The sequence below is a fragment of the Fistularia commersonii genome, chromosome 33 (assembly GCF_037954325.1).
Source record: "Fistularia commersonii isolate RoL2024-O1a breed Wild chromosome 33, RoL_Fcom_v1.0, whole genome shotgun sequence".
Lineage (NCBI taxonomy): Eukaryota > Metazoa > Chordata > Actinopteri > Syngnathiformes > Fistulariidae > Fistularia > Fistularia commersonii.
In genome coordinates this window covers 2,924,044-2,941,945 of record NC_141316.1, presented here as the reverse complement: position 1 = coordinate 2,941,945, position 17,902 = coordinate 2,924,044, and the positions used below count along the sequence as shown (strand labels likewise).

General features: G+C 42.5%; 1 protein-coding gene across 2 annotated transcripts in view; it reads left to right on the top strand.

The window, feature by feature from the left end:
• LOC147214674 (putative uncharacterized protein MYH16) overlaps window positions 1-17,902 on the top strand; it is a 67,055-nt gene that overhangs the window by 22,361 nt on the left and 26,792 nt on the right. Inside the window, exons 1-6 of one of the 2 annotated variants that reach the window (XM_086140219.1) lie at window positions 1,630-2,372; window positions 5,748-5,954; window positions 7,658-7,762; window positions 10,285-10,371; window positions 12,631-12,776; window positions 16,685-16,775. In XM_086140219.1, the coding sequence (XP_085996345.1) occupies window positions 2,238-2,372; window positions 5,748-5,954; window positions 7,658-7,762; window positions 10,285-10,371; window positions 12,631-12,776; window positions 16,685-16,775 (771 nt within the window). In that variant the 5' untranslated portion in view covers window positions 1,630-2,237. Of the gene's footprint in view, window positions 1-1,629; window positions 2,373-5,747; window positions 5,955-7,657; window positions 7,763-10,284; window positions 10,372-12,630; window positions 12,777-16,684; window positions 16,776-17,902 lie in introns of those variants that run through there. The other variant, XM_086140218.1, reaches the window with a different exon arrangement.

The window sequence follows — 17,902 nt, the reverse complement described above, 5'->3', positions numbered from 1 at the left end:
TTGACGTTGGACATGAGGGGGTGTTTGGGAGAACCAGCCAGGGTGAGCTCAGTGTCTGGTTTCTCCGGCTCAAGTGGGAGTTACATGAACAGTCGGTGCCGTCTCTGCGAACCCAGACCGCATTGTCGAAAGAAAACACTCCGAATTCTCAGAAATTCCTGTGTTTTCATGTTTTGTTTTTTGTTTTTTTTTGGTGGCTGGATGTGTTCCACGCCTCAGTGGCACTGGCAGAGTGCTTATCCTCACTCATATAGCTCCATCCCTCTGCAGGCTCTTTAAAATTGAGAGTTAGTTTAGCCTTAATGCAATCGAGGAAGATCACGATTGGTCACCGCGTTACCGTTACCAATTATCAATAACCGTGGTATAACTACCAGGTTGTTCTTAAACATACATTCTTAAAAGATCACCAGGTAAGGACCGAAACATATAAAGAAAATAATTCTGCCCATTTAACCCCCCATTCACAGTGCCTATAGTGGTTGTGTTTATTAATGTATTGAAATTGACACGTGTTTGTGTGTGTATAGTGTATGTGCATGCCTTGGTGTGAGTGTGTGTGCCTTGGTGTGCCGAAGGGGCAAGTGCTTCCTTGCATGGAGTCAAGTAATTGATGCGGGGGGACGTTATGTGTGCAAACGTCACAAAATGCTGGATTTCTACTCCCAGCCTTTGCGGAGGATGCAAAGTCATACAAGATCACATGAAGCCACACGAGGTCGCACAGGGTTATCAGGAAGTCCCAGTGAACTTTCACTCGGTGAAGAGAGTTATATATGCACCAGCTTCTGAAAAAACTGGAACAAAATCCATGTTTATGCACATTCTTAGATTCTTTTTTTGTATATTTATATTTTAAGAGAGAGAGAGAGAGAGACCAGCTTTTGTCAAAATGCTGGCAGGGTTTTTGAGCAATGCACCAGGGAGAGATTTCTGCCTCTGCACAGAGTGTGAAGGTATGTCAAGTTGTTTTTGGACTTGGACGCCACACGCAGGGAGGCTAGCCGGCTATTTTAAGTCCCCCTGCCTGGAAGTCATTGCGTTTGAAATCAAACTTTGCGAGGGAGAAAAGCAGTGACCTACTATTCGCAGCGCCCGGCGCGCCGCTGACTTCTACTACCAACGCCATCGTTTCCAGAATTTCCGACAAGCGGTGCCTTGGTTTGGAGTTCCGGCTTGCAAATGAACAACCGGAGCGGCGCTGCTGCTCTTATTTGAGCGAATCTCAACAGTCTCTGGCAACTGGGGGTTTCTTATTTGGGGAATCACATTTTTTTCCCCTTTGTTTACAGTTCATTTTAATAAATAACACCATGCGTATCATTATCATTAGTGAGCTTTTAGATCTGTTTGTGAACGAAATTCGTAAGACAGTAGTGACGAGTGCGTGGCGTGTGTGAAATCGGATTTCTGGTTTAACCACAGTCCGCAACAGTTCAGTTGCAGTCTGAAATAAAAGTATTACAGATCAATAATTATATTTATTGTGCATTCTTCCTATATAGGGGTATTGTGAAGTCTCGTGTTTGTGGTCTCAGCGTTTTCATTTGCAGAGAACATCCACACTTGATGCTAAAACACAATATGCTACATTGTTCCTGCCAACATGAATACCGTGGCTTTGTGGGGGGGAGCATGTGGGCGCAAAACATTTACGACAATTATAACATAGCCTGGAAGAATAGCCCTTTTTTTTTGTTTGTTTTTTAACCCTGAGTCTGGAATCTTGTTTTCTTGTCCCTGCGGTCCGCTCTCTTCGACTGTACGGATTTCTTAAACAAATCTTACCCTTGAAGAAGGCGTGTTAACACCAGGGGAGGGGACTACCGTGCAGGGAAAGGTGGCGGGATGGGTAGTTTGGTTAAATAAACCTGATGGTCACCTGCCTTTGGCAAGTAGCCGGGGCCGAGAGCGGGCGAGTTGGAAGAACATGCTTGGGTGTGGGTGGGTGTTTGGAATTCAGTGGAGTCTCTGAGAACCAGAAAGGGAAATATGTATGAATGGTTGATTGAGAGGAGAGAAAAAGCTAGTGAGTCAGTGAGGAAGAGAGACAGAGTGAGAGGAAAAGCCGAGAGAGAGGATTGACAGATCAAGTAGCGTGACTGAGGCGGAGATAGGTGAGCGGAGCAGCAGCGGAGAGGAGCTGCCGGGGGTAAGAACGACCGACAACACCTGGATCGAGAACAGCTGCGAGGAGAGAGGGATCGCGGGCGAGTGTGCAAACGCAGGAGGAGGCAATGTCTGCGAGCCGTGGGCCACGCCACTCCCTCTCAGATGGAGAGGACGCCGGCGGCGATCCTGGTCAGGAACTGGAGCCGGAGGATCTGGATTGGGATTGTTACAGTGTCTCCATGGAGCAGAGATTGGCACTTGTGGGTAAATCTCCGTTGGTCGGCGCGTGTCGCACATGGACGGTTGTGGATTTTTGTTGATTTGCAACTTGTAAAGGGTTTAAAAACATTGATTGGCTTTTTGTAGAACTTGAAAGTCAAAAAAGGGTTTTGAGAAAAGCACTGAAAGTACGAACACATTCTGTCAAATATTGTTTTGTCGACAAATAGGTCGATATTGTCGAATTGTCGAGTAACATTGCAGTGCTTTTCCCAACCAATGTGGCATTTAGAATCCGCCTCCAAACCATCCAAGAAACTCGTTTCACACTTTCATTGGCGGCCATTTTTTCTGCTTTCATTGGAGGGGCTGAAGATCTGTGTGTCATCAGTTTTCATCATAGTTTGTTTTTATTGCACTAAGTCCATTGAGATTTTGTCAGTAACAGTTATCTTAACCTGTTAGCACATCTGTCTCATGAAGGTCCCTGGTTTGATTCCAACTGGGAGGCTTTTCTATCCGGGGTTTGCATGTCGTTTCCTCCAAGTTTCCTCCCACAGTCCAAAATCACGCAGGAAGTTCATTGGAGACCCAAAGTTCCCCAGACATGTGAATGAGAGTGACCGGTTGTTTGTCTGTATACGACATGTTAATGTAAGAACGCATGGTTGTTTATCTATATCGACTTATGAATGACAGCATGAATGTTTTTTTTTTTTTGTTTTGATGTGATGTATGAATGAATGAGTAGATGGGTGTATGTTTGTATCTGACATGTGAACGAGAAAGTGAATAGTTTTATGTCTCTATACGCGTCCCTGCGATTGACTGGTGGCCGGTCCATGTTGAACCCAGCCTCCTAGAACCTGGCCTCCTGCAGCCCTGACACCCTGAGTCCAGGGAGAACGGTATAGATGATGAATTAATGAAAAAAAATGGGGTCAACACAGGAGGGTGAAAACCATGGTGGCGCACTGGTTAGCGCTTTCGCCTCATGACACAAAGGATCCTCGTTCCATTCCCACAGGGGCCCTGTCTGGGTGGAGTTTGCGTGTTCTCCTCTTTCCTGTGTGGATTTCCCCCAGTTTTTCAGGTTTCCTCCCACAGTCCAAAAAGATACCTGAAGTTAACCGGACTAAATTGGAAATAGTGCCTAGATGTGTGATTGAATGAGTGTATGGTTGTTCATCTCTATATGTGGCTCTGGTATCGGACCGGAAACGGGTCCAGGGTGTCCCCCGCCTCTCGTCCAGTAACAGCTGGGATGGATGAGTGAAAATCAGATGTATGTCAAGCCCCATAAGCAAGGAAAAAAATCAAGAAGCTAAGCAAATGTAGGCGTTATTTACTTTCCAAATATCTCGTGCTTTGTCTAAATGTGATATGAAAACAGGTCATGATGCGAATGAAAAGAGAACAGTTGATTTAGGCTAGGACCTCATTTAGGACAACATTTAAAGACACATTCATTTATTCTTTACTGCTTATCCTGCACTGAAGGTCACGGGGGTGCTGGAGACTGACCTGGCTGTCATTGGGTAAGAGCTGGGGTTCATCGCTCAATCGCTCCTTCGATCCTGGTCACAAGTCACAACAAATCCAATAAATGAACAATCAAAAGTCCAGTTTGGAAGATCCTGCAAGCGCTGCTATTGGCCCCTTTGTTGAGTCTGGATAGAGCCCATTAACAATAAATCAAAAGTTCTTCTGGTTTATTTGGCATACCGAAAGTAAGGCATTTTATAAGTAGCTTTACTTGCGTCCATACGATAAGCCGGGTGAAATCAAAGCGAGTGAAACAGCGGAGGGGGAAAAATAGCGGGAGGACGTGCAGAGAAGGCCGGGACGGAGAGCAAAACCGAGGACTTTTATGGAAATAAACGTCGATGGAAATGTGGTCGCTGATAATTTCACAAACGCCCAGATATTTAGGTATCCTATTTGCTCCTTCCAAATGCCTTGCCCATGACTGACTGGCTGGTAAGAAAGTTAAGACTAACCAGAGCAGGCGCCGCGATCCCGTCGCTCCTCTCCTCTTATGGACCGGGTCTGGTGTTTGGTCCAAGTCGCCTATCGAGTCAGCGATACACGTCACTGCGCGGCTGAACTATATTAAGGAAAAAAGGTTTTAACTCGCAAAAAGGACCTTTTCTTCATCGCAGAGGGGTCGGATTTTTATGGCGTAATCTGCGGTAAGATCCCTAAATGGACCAAAGAGTCTATTTTCACTGCTGTTTCTGCTATTGCTCTAAACCCTCTCCGGTTCACTGTTGATCTCTGGGACTTTAATTGATTTGCTCTCTTTCAACCGCCGGCCCTCCTTTTCTTTTCCCGTCTCACTTCTTCAAACCAGTTCCTGTTATGACGAGTATAGTATATCCATCTGGACATGCGAAGGTGAAATCCATTTGGTAGTTCCCATCCTTCATGTTGATGCAGCTACTCTTGTATCCGTATTGTGTTACCGATCAACAAAGCATTTCAAAATAAGACTTGAAATTAAAACGATCATATCTGTGATTTATTTCAATTTATTGTTCTTTATGCATTTATATTTCAAAGATGTTCAATCATTGACAATAACACACATTTCACTTTATTCACGTATACATTTCATTCTCCTAACATGCTCAAAATGGAGTAGTACGAAGAAGTACATCCTTTTATATGCCTACCCCATTATGCTGATTCATTCAATTTTACAAATTTACTATGTAAATTCAAAAAATATATATAGTTATTATATTGTTCACAAAAAAAGCAAAATAAACCAATAAATAATAATAGATAGTAAATAAATAAAAATCAAATACGAAAGTCTATGACCAACTTTTCTATACTTCTTATATAGTTAATTTTATATTGTTTTTTCCACTCCATGGCACTGGCAAGAACACCTACAATCTGCAGGGATTGGTTGATTATTAGTTTTGACAATTACTATATATATAATTTGTATAACATTCATTGCAAATGCATTGACTAATAATGCAATCAAATGTCGTTTCTTTCATAATTGGTGGATGGTTGGGCTCAATGCTGGTCTACAACGCACTCCAGAAGACTGCTTTGCTGCAAATGACCCTTTTTTCTTAAATTTCGGAGCGCATTTAGCTGGACTTCCAAAAAAATCCTTTAAAATCGCAGATTTTACATAAACCTGGTTTTGATTCAAACGGATTTGGCCCTCAAATCTTTTATTGATTAATTCTGGATTTGAAAAAAAAAAAACAGAAATTACAGCAGAATGTGACGGCTGGGCAGAATTATGGAAGACGATAAAATGCTTTAAAGAGCATTAAACCAAATTTACTTTGTTAAGATATCCGTAAATCAGTACCAGGACGTGCAGATTCAGCATTTTTGAGATTTTTAAGAGATAACACGTGAAATGTTTTCTCTTTGCTGGATGTCAGGAACAGGAGAACGAGCAGGCGTCGGAGGAGCGCTGCGTCCAGCTGGAGCAGCAGCTACTGGACCTGTCGGAGCGTCTGGAGAAGGAGGAGGTGTGCTCCACCCAGCTGGCCCTCCACAGGGACAGGCTGCAGGCCGAGTGCAGTGACCTCAGGAGAGACCTGGAGGAGCTGGAGGGCGTCCTCACTGCATTTGAGCAGGCCAAGCAGGTAGAATATTATGGGCTTTTCACTACATAACTGGAAAGTGAGCCGATAGAACTACCATGTTATGCAAATTAAAATTAATTTGCATAAATTGCAAATTAATCCTACTTAGAAACTGAGATAAGAAATGTGTGTGTATGAAATTCCAAGAAAAAGGAAAATAAAAAACAAGATCATTTATGAGGCTTTCTAACATAACAGCAGAAATATGTATCTATATTTGTCTATGTGGGCTTGCGAGCTTCAATTCCAAATAAATGCATGAATAAATAACAGATTAAAAATAGTGATAATAATAATAATCAGACGCAGTTGTTTGGTTTTAGAAATATTATTTTTGTTTCCTGCCAAGATGGATATATGTGCAATTAGATTAGCACCGCTAAAACTGTTAGCCACACACCCCTTCTGTGAAAGCTCAGCGCTGTCACTGCCGAGGAAAAAATAAACACAATTAGAAATGTTTCGATGGGTTTTTGAGGCGGATTTGATGTCTGGTCTGGTCTTAATTTAAGAAAAAAAAGAAATGAAAAAAAAAAAAACACTTTGACTGTCAGACATTTCAAACCGTTTCTCCAGTTTGGCTGTTTTTGCGCCCAGGTTTATTTCATCTTTCTCTCAGATTTCTGTTTCCACCTTAATGCATCGCGGGTGTTGAGGTTCAGTGCTGAGCCGATGTGCTACATGCAGCTACCCTTGAGCCCCCTTTAATAAAAACAGGGCATTAAATATATCTGAAGTGATGAAGCGGATCAGTCAATGGCAGAAACAAGCTTTGGTAAACTGCCGACATGAAACCATTGCCCGTTTCAGGTGGCGATCCGGCCAAATCCTGCACCGGCTGCAGTCATTTTACCCGCCATGAATCATTTCAACACCGGCGGATAGAAGAAAACTTAAACTTTCCTTTATTGAACTGAGGACGCGGGAAATCTGGAGCGTTCTCAAAATATAGATGAAAAAAAAAAACACAATATAAGAACCGCTTATCCAAAAGACCCACTCGGGTGCAATCGAGGATTGATAAGCTATCTCCTTCAGTGATGCACCGCAACTCCATTTGTGTGCCGGGGATAATCTGATCGTCTCTCGTTGATCATAAAAAAGCAATCGATGGGTTGTTGGATGGGTTATTTGGCTATTGATTTAAGATAACGTGAAAGAGGGAGAAGGTGGCCGCGGGATCGGGCCTGTTTGGCGGCACCCGAGCCGACATAGAGCTCGCGGGAAAAAGAAAAAGATGACTTTGCGTGTCGTTGCCGTGACGGTTGTTTGTTTTTTTATTCACGTAGAGACAAAAAGCATTTCATCCAAAGAAGCCAAAGCCACGAGCGGCATTGGATCATCTGTTTATTCTGAGGTTAACGGTAACAGATATTCCCGCTCTTTGAACAGCAAAAACGTACAAATAGTACTCGTAGTTCTGGTGCCCGCAAAAAGAAGCATTTGAGCCAGATACAATTGAAAAGGAAGGCCTTTTTTTTCTTTTTTGAGTTCGTGATTTTTATTCGTTTATCCTGCTGAGGATAAAACACCGAAACATCCACAGCTGTTTAAAAAAACACAGATAATATCAGATGACATGCTCTAATGGACAGATGAAAACAAACTGAGTGTAACTTCTGACTTTGGTCCATCCATCTAATCTGATTTGAGATCAACCACTCTCTCTTTCTTTCTCTCGCTCCCTCTCCCTCGCTCGCCAGTCATCAGAAAGTGAGGTCCAGAGGCTGTCAGAGAAGCTCCTTCAGAGGGAGGAGGCTGTGCAGAAGCTCCGAAAACAGAGGGAACATCTAGAGGAGCTCGGCCAGGTAGGTGCACGCTGGCGCACAACAGCTTTTTCACACACTAATAGAAGCATCTATTTCAAATTCAGAAGAACACACCCTCACAGCTTTGCTTATAGAAGGACTTTCAGTGGCCCAACTGGCCAAGAACAGAGTCCTTTTGTTGGGTCAAAATGTGTCTGATATCTTTAAAAAATACTAATTCTCAGGGTGTGAATGACTTTGCTAGAACGTAATAAACGGATGTGAAAGCACGGTGGCACCTGATATGCTTCCTGCAGGACGCCGTTCCCCCAGAAGATCCTCCTTGGCTCGTATTCAGAACGGTGGACAGGGAGATAAAAGGAAATGGATACAGTTTTTAGAAATAGTGATAAAACAAAGCTGCCCCACTTTTGTATGAGTGGGTCGCCAAGACGACCGGGGACGCGTCGGCCGGAGCTGCTGACCGAGGGGTCTTTCCTTATCTCCAAGCTTATGGATGGTCACCTTATTTATTTATCTTTTTCACTTCATCTTTTTATCAACACAGGAGAGAAATGGAAGATGAGTTGTTTGCATTGTGCATTGTAATTCTTTTCTGACACAGACTGTGAGTTTGGGTCGTAGTTGTGAAATGATTGATTGCAGAACTTAGAACCTACAATCATTATCTGGGACTGGCATAAGACACATCCATACCCAACCCACATTTATCCAAATATTTAATTACAGTTGTGTAACAAGGATATTGGATGTATATGTATATGTATATGTATATGTATATGTATATGTATATGTATATGTATATGTATATGTATATGTGTGGTTGTGTATAAATACATACAAACACACATATACAGTATGTATGTCTACATATATACATGCATCTACAGTATGCATATATACTGCTCAAAAAAATAAAGGGAACACTTGAACAACACAATGTAACTCCAAGTCAATCACACTTCTGTGAAATCATAGTGTCCACTCAGGAAGCAACACAGATTCATTCTGACTTGTTTTAAGGACATTACATCAAAGTTGGATCAGCCTGGAGTTTGTTTTTACACTTTAATTTTGAGTGTGATTCCTAATCCAGACCTCCATGGTTGATACAATTGATTTCCATTGATCATTTTTGTGTGATTTTGTTGTCAGCACATTCAACTGTGTAAAGAGCAAAGTATTTCATAAGAATATTTCATTCATTTAGATCTAGGATGTGTTTTTTAAGTGTTCCCTTTATTTTTTTGAGCAGTGTATATATAAGCATATATGTATATGTATGTATACATATACATATACATATACATATACATATACACACACATATATATATATATATATACACAGTCATATCAGTGGAGATTCTGTTTTATTGGACATTGATTGAGTCAAGCAAGGAACCTGAGCTTCAGATTAACTTTTGTCTCCGTTTTTGACCTTGAAACGCAGTTTTTTATTTTTTCATAACTTTCATTATTTGTGTTTGTACAACTAAGAGTATTATTCAGGTAACGGGATGGATTATTCTCATATAGATTTGGACCTGGTTCCCAGTCTTTTATGAAAATAGGTGGACAGTGAAATAATTTTGTGTCTTTTAAAAAACAAAAACAAAGACAGTGAACAGCAGTTGTTATCTATGGTTGGAGTTTTACATGTGGCTCCTGGCTATAAATGGACAAATTCAAATTTCATGCGCCTGGTTGCCCAGACAAATGCAAATAATGTCAAGAAGCCATTCAAAGTGTTGCTCCTCGCTGGCAAAGGCTGCCGAGGGGGTCCTACTATAGCCAAAGTAAAAGACGGCGTTTCACGTAAACACTTTTCAGTGCCAGTTTTCTTGTTCCTTATTCAAAGCAATCCCACATCCCAGCCAGAACTCTTATATTTACTCCCATCTGTCCTTCAAATGCTTTTCTTTAAACAACCGTCCAGCTCTGCTAACCTCCGCCCCTCAGACGCCATGGAACGATGTTTGGCTTTATTGGTGATTGTTTATTAGTGTAATTGATAACCTTGTCCCGTTTATCGGGCCGCAGACCGATACCTCGCCCGTAGGTCCACTGACGTGCAATTTTTTTTTTTTTTAAACTAAACCATATGGCCCGCCGGCCCCGAAACATGTGCTCCCCATCTACATTTTTTTTTTTTCAAAAGCGGAGCAGATGCCGCGAAATCTAGAAGAATCGTTACCCCCGACAACCCCATCGCAGTCTGCGGCGGCAATAAGAGTCTCTAATTTCTCTCAGATGTTTTCGGGGGCAGCAGTAGCCGTCCACCTCCCATGATCTGTGGTAACGATTTAGAAGCCGGCATCATTATCATCCTACAATTTGGGCAAATGTTTCAGATAATGGAGAAATTATCGCGGGGGCTCTAACAGCTGTTCCGTACGATGAGACGTGGCTTTTAGTTTTGATTCCTGTCGATGGAAAGACCACGTCAAGTTCAACGCGCAACAAGACAGTCATTGTTCCAAATCCCGATACAAATGACGGCAGGTTTAGGAGGACACATGCAGTTCGGTCTCATAGGTGTTTTGTGTGTGTGTCTGACAGCAGGCCGTCCACGACCTGCAGAGCGAGGAGGAGAAGGTGGACCTGCTGACCAGAGAGAAGACCATGCTGCACATGCAAGTGGACGACGTAAGTGCAGCTCCGCCCAGGAGACTTTGAAATCACTCACGGGGGCTGCTTGAGGCTCAGCCGGAGGAGCGGACCGTCCCTCTGGTCCGAAGGTCGGCAGTTTGATTCTTGGTTTCCTCCCGTCTGCATGTCGGGTGCAATCGGCCAACACCCCGAATCCAAAATCCCCTCCGATGGCCCGGTTAGCAGCTTGAGCGGGTGACTGATTGTCATTTTTTTTTCATTTCCGGCCACATACTACAGATGTACGGTTTATTTACAGATGTTACTTTAATTTTCACTTCATTTTCACTTCTATTTTTACCTTAGTTTTATCTTATTTTTACCATAATTTTGTATTTTATTTTCATATATCAATATTTTTGCATGTTCTCCAGGTTAATTGGAAAAAATTGGGAAACTTGCCCCGAATGACTGAGTGACTTGTATGGTTGTATGTCTGTATATGACCCTGTGATTGACCGAAGAGGTGAACCTCGCCTCTTGACAGCTGGGATATGCTCCAGGATAGGCAGGCAATGGATGAATGGATGGATGGATGGATGGATGGATGGATGGATGGATCTGCTCTGGGTTGCTATGGTACCCCATGTGCCCTTAAATTGCAAATAAAGTTACCCTTATTCTGATTCACCCACTGGGGCTGCATGCTCGGGACAGTCAAGCAAGGCAGTCCTAAATACAATAAAAAGGTTGAAACATGAATACAAACTCTTTTTTTCAAGAATAGTTTTTACATTAGAATGACACGGGGTTGGTTTGGTTCACGTTTTAGCCTCACAGCAAGAAAGTCTGCAGTTCAATTCCCACAGGGAACCCCCTTTCTCTTTTGAGTTCCCCTGTGATGTGTAAATGGTTGTAGTGCCCCCTTCAGTGCATGATAAGCGGCATCGATAAAAAAAGGAAAGAAGGATTTAATTCAAAATTAAGATTTTTTATTCAGAAATAAAGCAATTACTTGCATCACATGTACATGATTCTTCCATTATTTTCTGTTTTGATAAAACTCCGAAATAGGTATCAAGGCGACGGCGAAATATTCTCCGCCCTCAGTGTTTGAATCGCAGTTTGATCTACCTGCCCCGCGGGCGGAAGGATCAGACAGACGCGCTGACAAACTGATAGACAGGCTGCTTGCTGTCATAACATTAATGTTATGCACAGACAGAGTAACATGAGGAATGGAAACTCAAGGTTAACCGAGTTAATTGCAACTTTGCATGCCAGGGGGGCCCGAGCACATGTAATTTTATGCATAAAATGGTTTGCAAAATGATGATTTCGAAGATATTGATTACTGGAACAAAACTGCCGTATTTAACGATTGGCAAATATGGTTAAAATGCTTGTGTTAGTTTATGAGTTTGCAGGGTAATAATTCTGGAATTTATTTATTCATTTATTTAATGGGATATATTTTCCCATATTTATGGGGTTCCGAATGATTAATGGGGACCCCCAGAATGTCAAGAGGTCCAAACATCAGTGTTATTACCAAATTCTGACGATGTCGTGGAGGAGATCCAAAGACAGAAGTAGACGGCGAGCCTCTCAGAGAGCCGGGGTAAAGTTACAGTAGATATTCATGAAACCGAATTTTCATGAAAAACAGTCACAGGAAGTGAGTAAAGACCGAACACGGCCAGAGAGAGATCATTCTGTCTCCTTCGAAATTCACTTCATGAGAAATGGAAGCAGCTTTTACAAGCGAGGTCTGACACACTTAGCCTTAAACTCACATTATGAAATAAAATGATATAATAAAAAAAAATGCATCCAATGGAAAGAAGGATTTGATTCTGAGCAAAAATTGCAAAATTGACGTGACACTGTGGAATATTTGAGGGCAAAGCCACAGAGAGAAATGTCTTGATGCGCATAAAAGTTGTAACATTAGATCACGGTTGAGTATATCTGATGTGAGTTTCGAAAAAAGACTGGGCTGAGTCTGCTGGAGAACGGGCAGCTTTGACGCTGTCACTTGGATTCGCTCCTCAAAATCCAGCAAAAACAATTTTTTCTTCTGATGTGTTTTCAAACCAAAAAAAAAAAAAAAAAAAAAAAAAATTTGAAGGCCGTGATGTTAGACTTACAGATCTGGACTTTTTTTTTTTTTTGCAAAGTTTCACCCAATTCTAGCACAGAAAATAAAAATATCTGTCTGGTTTTCAATGCCGATGACCTCCGGAGTGAACTTCATGACACTGTGTGTTTTTTTTTTTTTTACATTTCGACCCTGTCTGTGTGTTCCACGCTCAGCTGGAGCTCCAGCTGGAACAGGAACGCTATCAGCGGGGCGAGCTGGACCGCGGCAGGAGAAAGCTGGAGGGCGACGTCAGATCCACTCAGGAGAGTTTGGGAGGCCTGGAGAAGATGAGGGGTGGACTGGAGGAGCTCATCAAAAGGTCACTTAGAGTCACCGCTTAAAGATGAATGACGAATGTAGAAATCTTTATACATGTTATATATATTTAAGAACCAAATAGTGGGAAATGCTGAGAGGATGTATTATTAACACTAATACTATTGTTATGAATAGAGGTAGACGTAGCATCTATCTATTTTATTTGTATATCTCCTATGAGTGTCCTGTTAATATGATTTTTTTTTACTTGCATACAAAGGCAGACGACATTCACTCATTTATTCGTAGCAAGTTTTCCCATTTTTTTCCAATTAACCTGCTGCATGTTGTGGGAGGAAACCGGAGAACACGGGGAGAACATGCAAACTTGGAATCGGAATCGATTCAGGGTTCTTCGTGCTGTGGGGCCAAAGTGCTCACCACAAAAGATTGAGATTATGTTTTACACTTCATTATTATTATTACTATTAGTAGTAGTTGTAGTGGTAGTAGTGGTCGTAGTTGTATCAGTAGTCATAGCCATTGTAGTATTAATATTAGTAGTAGTAGTGGTAGAAGTGTCCTTGTCTTGGTTGATTTGCAGAATTTTTTCATGACTTTTGTCGGAATCAGATGCTTTTCATGTTTCATGTTTCCACGTTTTCATTCAGATTTCACAAAGACTTCACATAGACCATGTAATCTCCGGATTCCAACATCCTTGCGTCTTGCCTGATGGATAATTTGTGTGAAAAATATACTAAATATGTATGTGTAGATTACTCTGAACTGTATATGCATTACCACATCCAGACTACTCAAAATGGCTGGTATAGATACTGGCATATACAACAACTCCATTGCAACAACAACAAAAAAAAAAAAAATACAGTATCTAGTTATTGGAGTTTATGTTGCTGGGTTGGAGCTAATCCATGCCACTTAAAAAAATTGCTCAGGTATAAAATGTATATGGGTAGAATCTTAGGCTTGAGGTGGACTCTGAGGAAACATTTGCAGAAATGTGACTGTTGCTTTCTCACAGCGACCTGCCATATTATTTCAGCAAAGATGGTCTGATAGGCAATAATGGCAAATGCTAAGGGCGCTGTGGCCTTCAGTGGGCACCACAAAATTGGGGAAAAATTCACCTTCTAAATATAATTCCATTAAAACAAATTATTATTATGACCTCTTGAATTTGAAAAGCTTACATTGATTCAAATGTAAAGCAATTCCCAATTAATATTACTAAAAATGGTAATACCTAGTAAATCCACGTTTAATTTGTTGAGCATGTGAATTGGATGACATGTTGGTTTATAAATTAGATTAGGTTTAGATGGTTTAGGTTTAGGTTTAGGTTCAGATTAGGTTTAGATGGAGAAAGCTGATTCACTGTGGGAAGGGAAAAGCCGAAAGAAGAAGAAGAAGGAGTTAGTTTATAAATTTGATACAATGATAAAAAGAATGATTTTGCCATTTTTTTTTGTAAGCGCATGTAAACGGAGGGGGCGCAATATAAAATCTTGCCAAGGGCTCCACATTGCGCTGGGCCAGCTCTGGGCGCACCTCAGTATCCCCAGTCTGCTGCGGCAGAGTTTAAGCCATCACATATTAAAGTTTGGATTCAAATATATGTACACTCATGTTTCTATGTGCGCTGGAAAACAGTACACTTGCAATTTTGCCCTCACGGGTTGCAAACGGCAAAAAGATGAGAAGGCATTCTGGAAAATGGTCACGCTCAAAACACGTTCCTATTTCGTAATCTCAATATTATACTCAATTACGAAAATAATCGGAAGCTGAGGCCTTAATAGAGAGTGACCTGCTTCGGCCCCGATGAGGAGTGGAAAACATTACGTTGTATCTGCAAGGACTCGGAGCAGCCCGTGTGCTTGAACGCTGCATAGCGAGCCTGAATCTTAGGATATTTTTTCCACAGGTACGAGGCACCGGTGGGAAATATAGTCTTTTCAGACACGCTCGTGCAGCCGGGCGCGCAGCTGATGCGGAGGAGAGCGAAACCGCCGTTCATTTTCACGCCTCGCCTTTGGTGGCATTGTGCAAGTGACCCTTTTAAACCCCTGACGTGTGAAAATAGATCCGCGCAGAGCCAGGCGTTCCATCGAAGTGAGACTTGCTCGGATCGCGTCACACCAATTTTCCACATCCACGAGCTTTTGAGCGCCTTTTTGACATTTTTGATCCCGCACCTGTCCCGAGGCTCAGAGGAAATCGAGCGTTCCGTTCGCTACGTGTCGGAATCGACCCCGTCAACGTAAAAGTTGACGGGGTCACTCATTTGGAGAAATAACTGTCGGAAAAAAGAACTGAACAAACACGAGTCAGCGAACAATATCATCGTGCTCCGCTTGCTGCGTGATCATCCGTCATCAGGATCACAGAAGCCGAGTGTGACTCACTCTTTCTGATCGGTTGCTAGGCAGCCGTGTTTCACATAACAGGCCGGGACATAAGATCTGTCACTCACTGCAGATCACTTGAGTTTTATTGGCCTGATGTATTGACAAGAACCGAGCTGCAATGGAACAAATACATGAAGGGTGAATTATGGGATGGAAACAGGTATGAACAGTCTACTAGCTGTAGAGAAAAGATTGTGTCATATCACACAAACGTGTTTCTCGTTAGTTAAAACGCTATGTTTAGCTCACGAATGCGGTCGCCGTCTCACGCGTGAGTTCGGGGCTTAAATATCAAGGTTGACTGGGCCAAACCTCAGCATTTCTCCTTGAATCATCTTAAACATCCAAAAAGCGGAGGTTATGAATATGGATACAGAATCACAAGCGAAGACCATTCTGTGCTCATGAGTGCTGGCATCCCCTTGCTAACATCTGGTTTAGCCCTGAATTCATGTAAATGAGGAAAAATGGATTCAATCATCCAGTTATGTTTGTTTATAAGTGGGATAGTTGGTTTCATGTCTACCGTTCTGCATCATGTGACCCATGCCGTACCTGCAAGTCCCGAATTTGGCCAGTGCTCTGAATCCGATTCTTTTAATGCCGCCCATACATCTAAAGACTTTGAAAAGAACTCGTGGAAAACTATCATCCCACACCCGCTTTACATCTAAAAACAAGTTATTAGAGTTTTAGTCCCAGACTCAGCTGAGACTGAGAGTAAGTTAGACTGTGAATCTTACAGAATCATTAATTGCGGAAATTTTTCCCTCCATGCAAACTTTTCAGGGGGTATTTGCAGAGCTCTGCTATTTCAGTCCATCTCTTTTCCTTCTCAATTTGGTTACGATACTTTGGAGAGTTGACATCGTAAAAGCCGGGCTGTTCTGCCCACAGCTCCACCATCCAGTCCCCTCTCTGGACGGTCCATACTGATCGGGACGTCCTTCGCCGTTCCGCTCATCCATACCGCCGACAAATTCTGTCTCTGCCAACGTTACGGGTCCGATGAGTGTTTGCCTACCAGGTTTCCTTTTTCCAGTTTTGTTGTGGCTCATCAATGGGATGTTGATTGTGTTACATCACCGTATATACTGAAAGACTTGCAGTTGTATCAAACCCGGTTTACGTTGTCGTAAGCCCGAGACGAGGAAAAGATTGATCTACGACTGCTGTAAGTCGTAGATGACCAGAGTTTTAAGTCTTTTACTGTGAAAATTGTAAGGTGTAAGCCCAGCATAAGACAGACGGGAAACCAAAAGCGAACAACAAAAGTAGCCACCTGGAATGGTCGCCATGGTAACTTGTGTGCGGGTTAATTCATAGGTGTGAGGTTGTGGATTGCTGTCAGGGCAGGGTGCACTTGGAACGGGAAGAAGGCCAGGGGAATATAAAGAAACCTTTGTCTTTGCTCTCGAGGTTTCAATCTCTGATAGTTGTGTGACTTGAGGATGTGAAAATAGAGGTAAAAATTCAGAACATTTGTTTGTTTGTTTGTTTTGCTCTTTACATTTTGACTTTTATTTTTCCATTGCAGGAAAGACCTGGAGCTGAACAGCACCAGCTCCAAGCTGGAGGCAGAAGAAGCTCTCAATATTGGTCTGCAGAGGAAGAGCAGGGAACAGCAGGTAGGGCCGCTATTCAATCATGCAAGACAGAAATAACATCTACAATACTGGGTAAAAACATGACAAACTCTGTCACCGCGTTAGTGAGCTTTAGGTTATTTGAAAATGTGCTGAAATTATCTCATGAATTCCCATATTTTAAGCATTCTCAACAAATGAAGGCAGTATTTTTGTATACTTAGATGTATTGGACTCTTTTAATCCAAGGAATTAGCTTGATTTATGTGTGAATTACTATCTATGAATTCTGGATATTCGTCCGAGCCATGAGGCCAATCGGATGTCAGGGGTATCTTGGCGTTCTCTTGCGAGAGAGTTGAGTTAAGTGATTCGAGTGCGACTCAAATCCACATCGCACGGCACCAGTGCACGTGTCTTCCTGTCGCCACACCTTTCTTGTCCTGGTGGTCACGCCACCTTCGCGTTCATCGCTGCATCCGGTAACATCACGCTTTTGCACACGTTCATCGATTGCCTCGAATGCAACCAAGCATCGGTTATGAATCCTAAGATGGCTCCGGTTTCCGTCGGCGCGCACCTCTCGTCTGTAGACTGCAAGAACAATTTTTGAAAGTTGGCATATTCCTGCAAGTTTGCTTTTTCCGAATATATTAAACCTTTAAGATTAAGGTATTGAAACATCGAAGGATGCACCAAATGCAGTCGCCCGTCTGGAGGATAGCCGGGAAAAACCGCAAATTGTAAATACATTACAATTTTGAGGGCGCAGGTTTCCTGTAAAAACCCATGATCTACTCAGTAATAATCATATACCATTTGACTGCAATGACAGCTGAAGCTTTGGCACACGGCTGGCAGTCTGTTTCCGAGCAGGACATGCGGGGGAGCTCAGCTGTGGCTCGCAGACGAGCAGCGGGATGATGCATTCCTGCTTTTCAACAGAGCTGCTGGCCTCTGCACTCGGATTGGACGAGCTCCGCTCTGCGGCTCCTTTTCTGTCGAGAGACGTTTAAAAACACGGCCTCCGTTCAGACTGATAACCATCTACCGCTTCCCTCAGCGCTGAACGGAGGGCCGGGAGTGTGTGAGGTAGCTGGGGTCAGGAGTAACCCCATGACTCTCCACCTTACATCAAACCCCATCCCTTAACAAACACTTCACTTTTA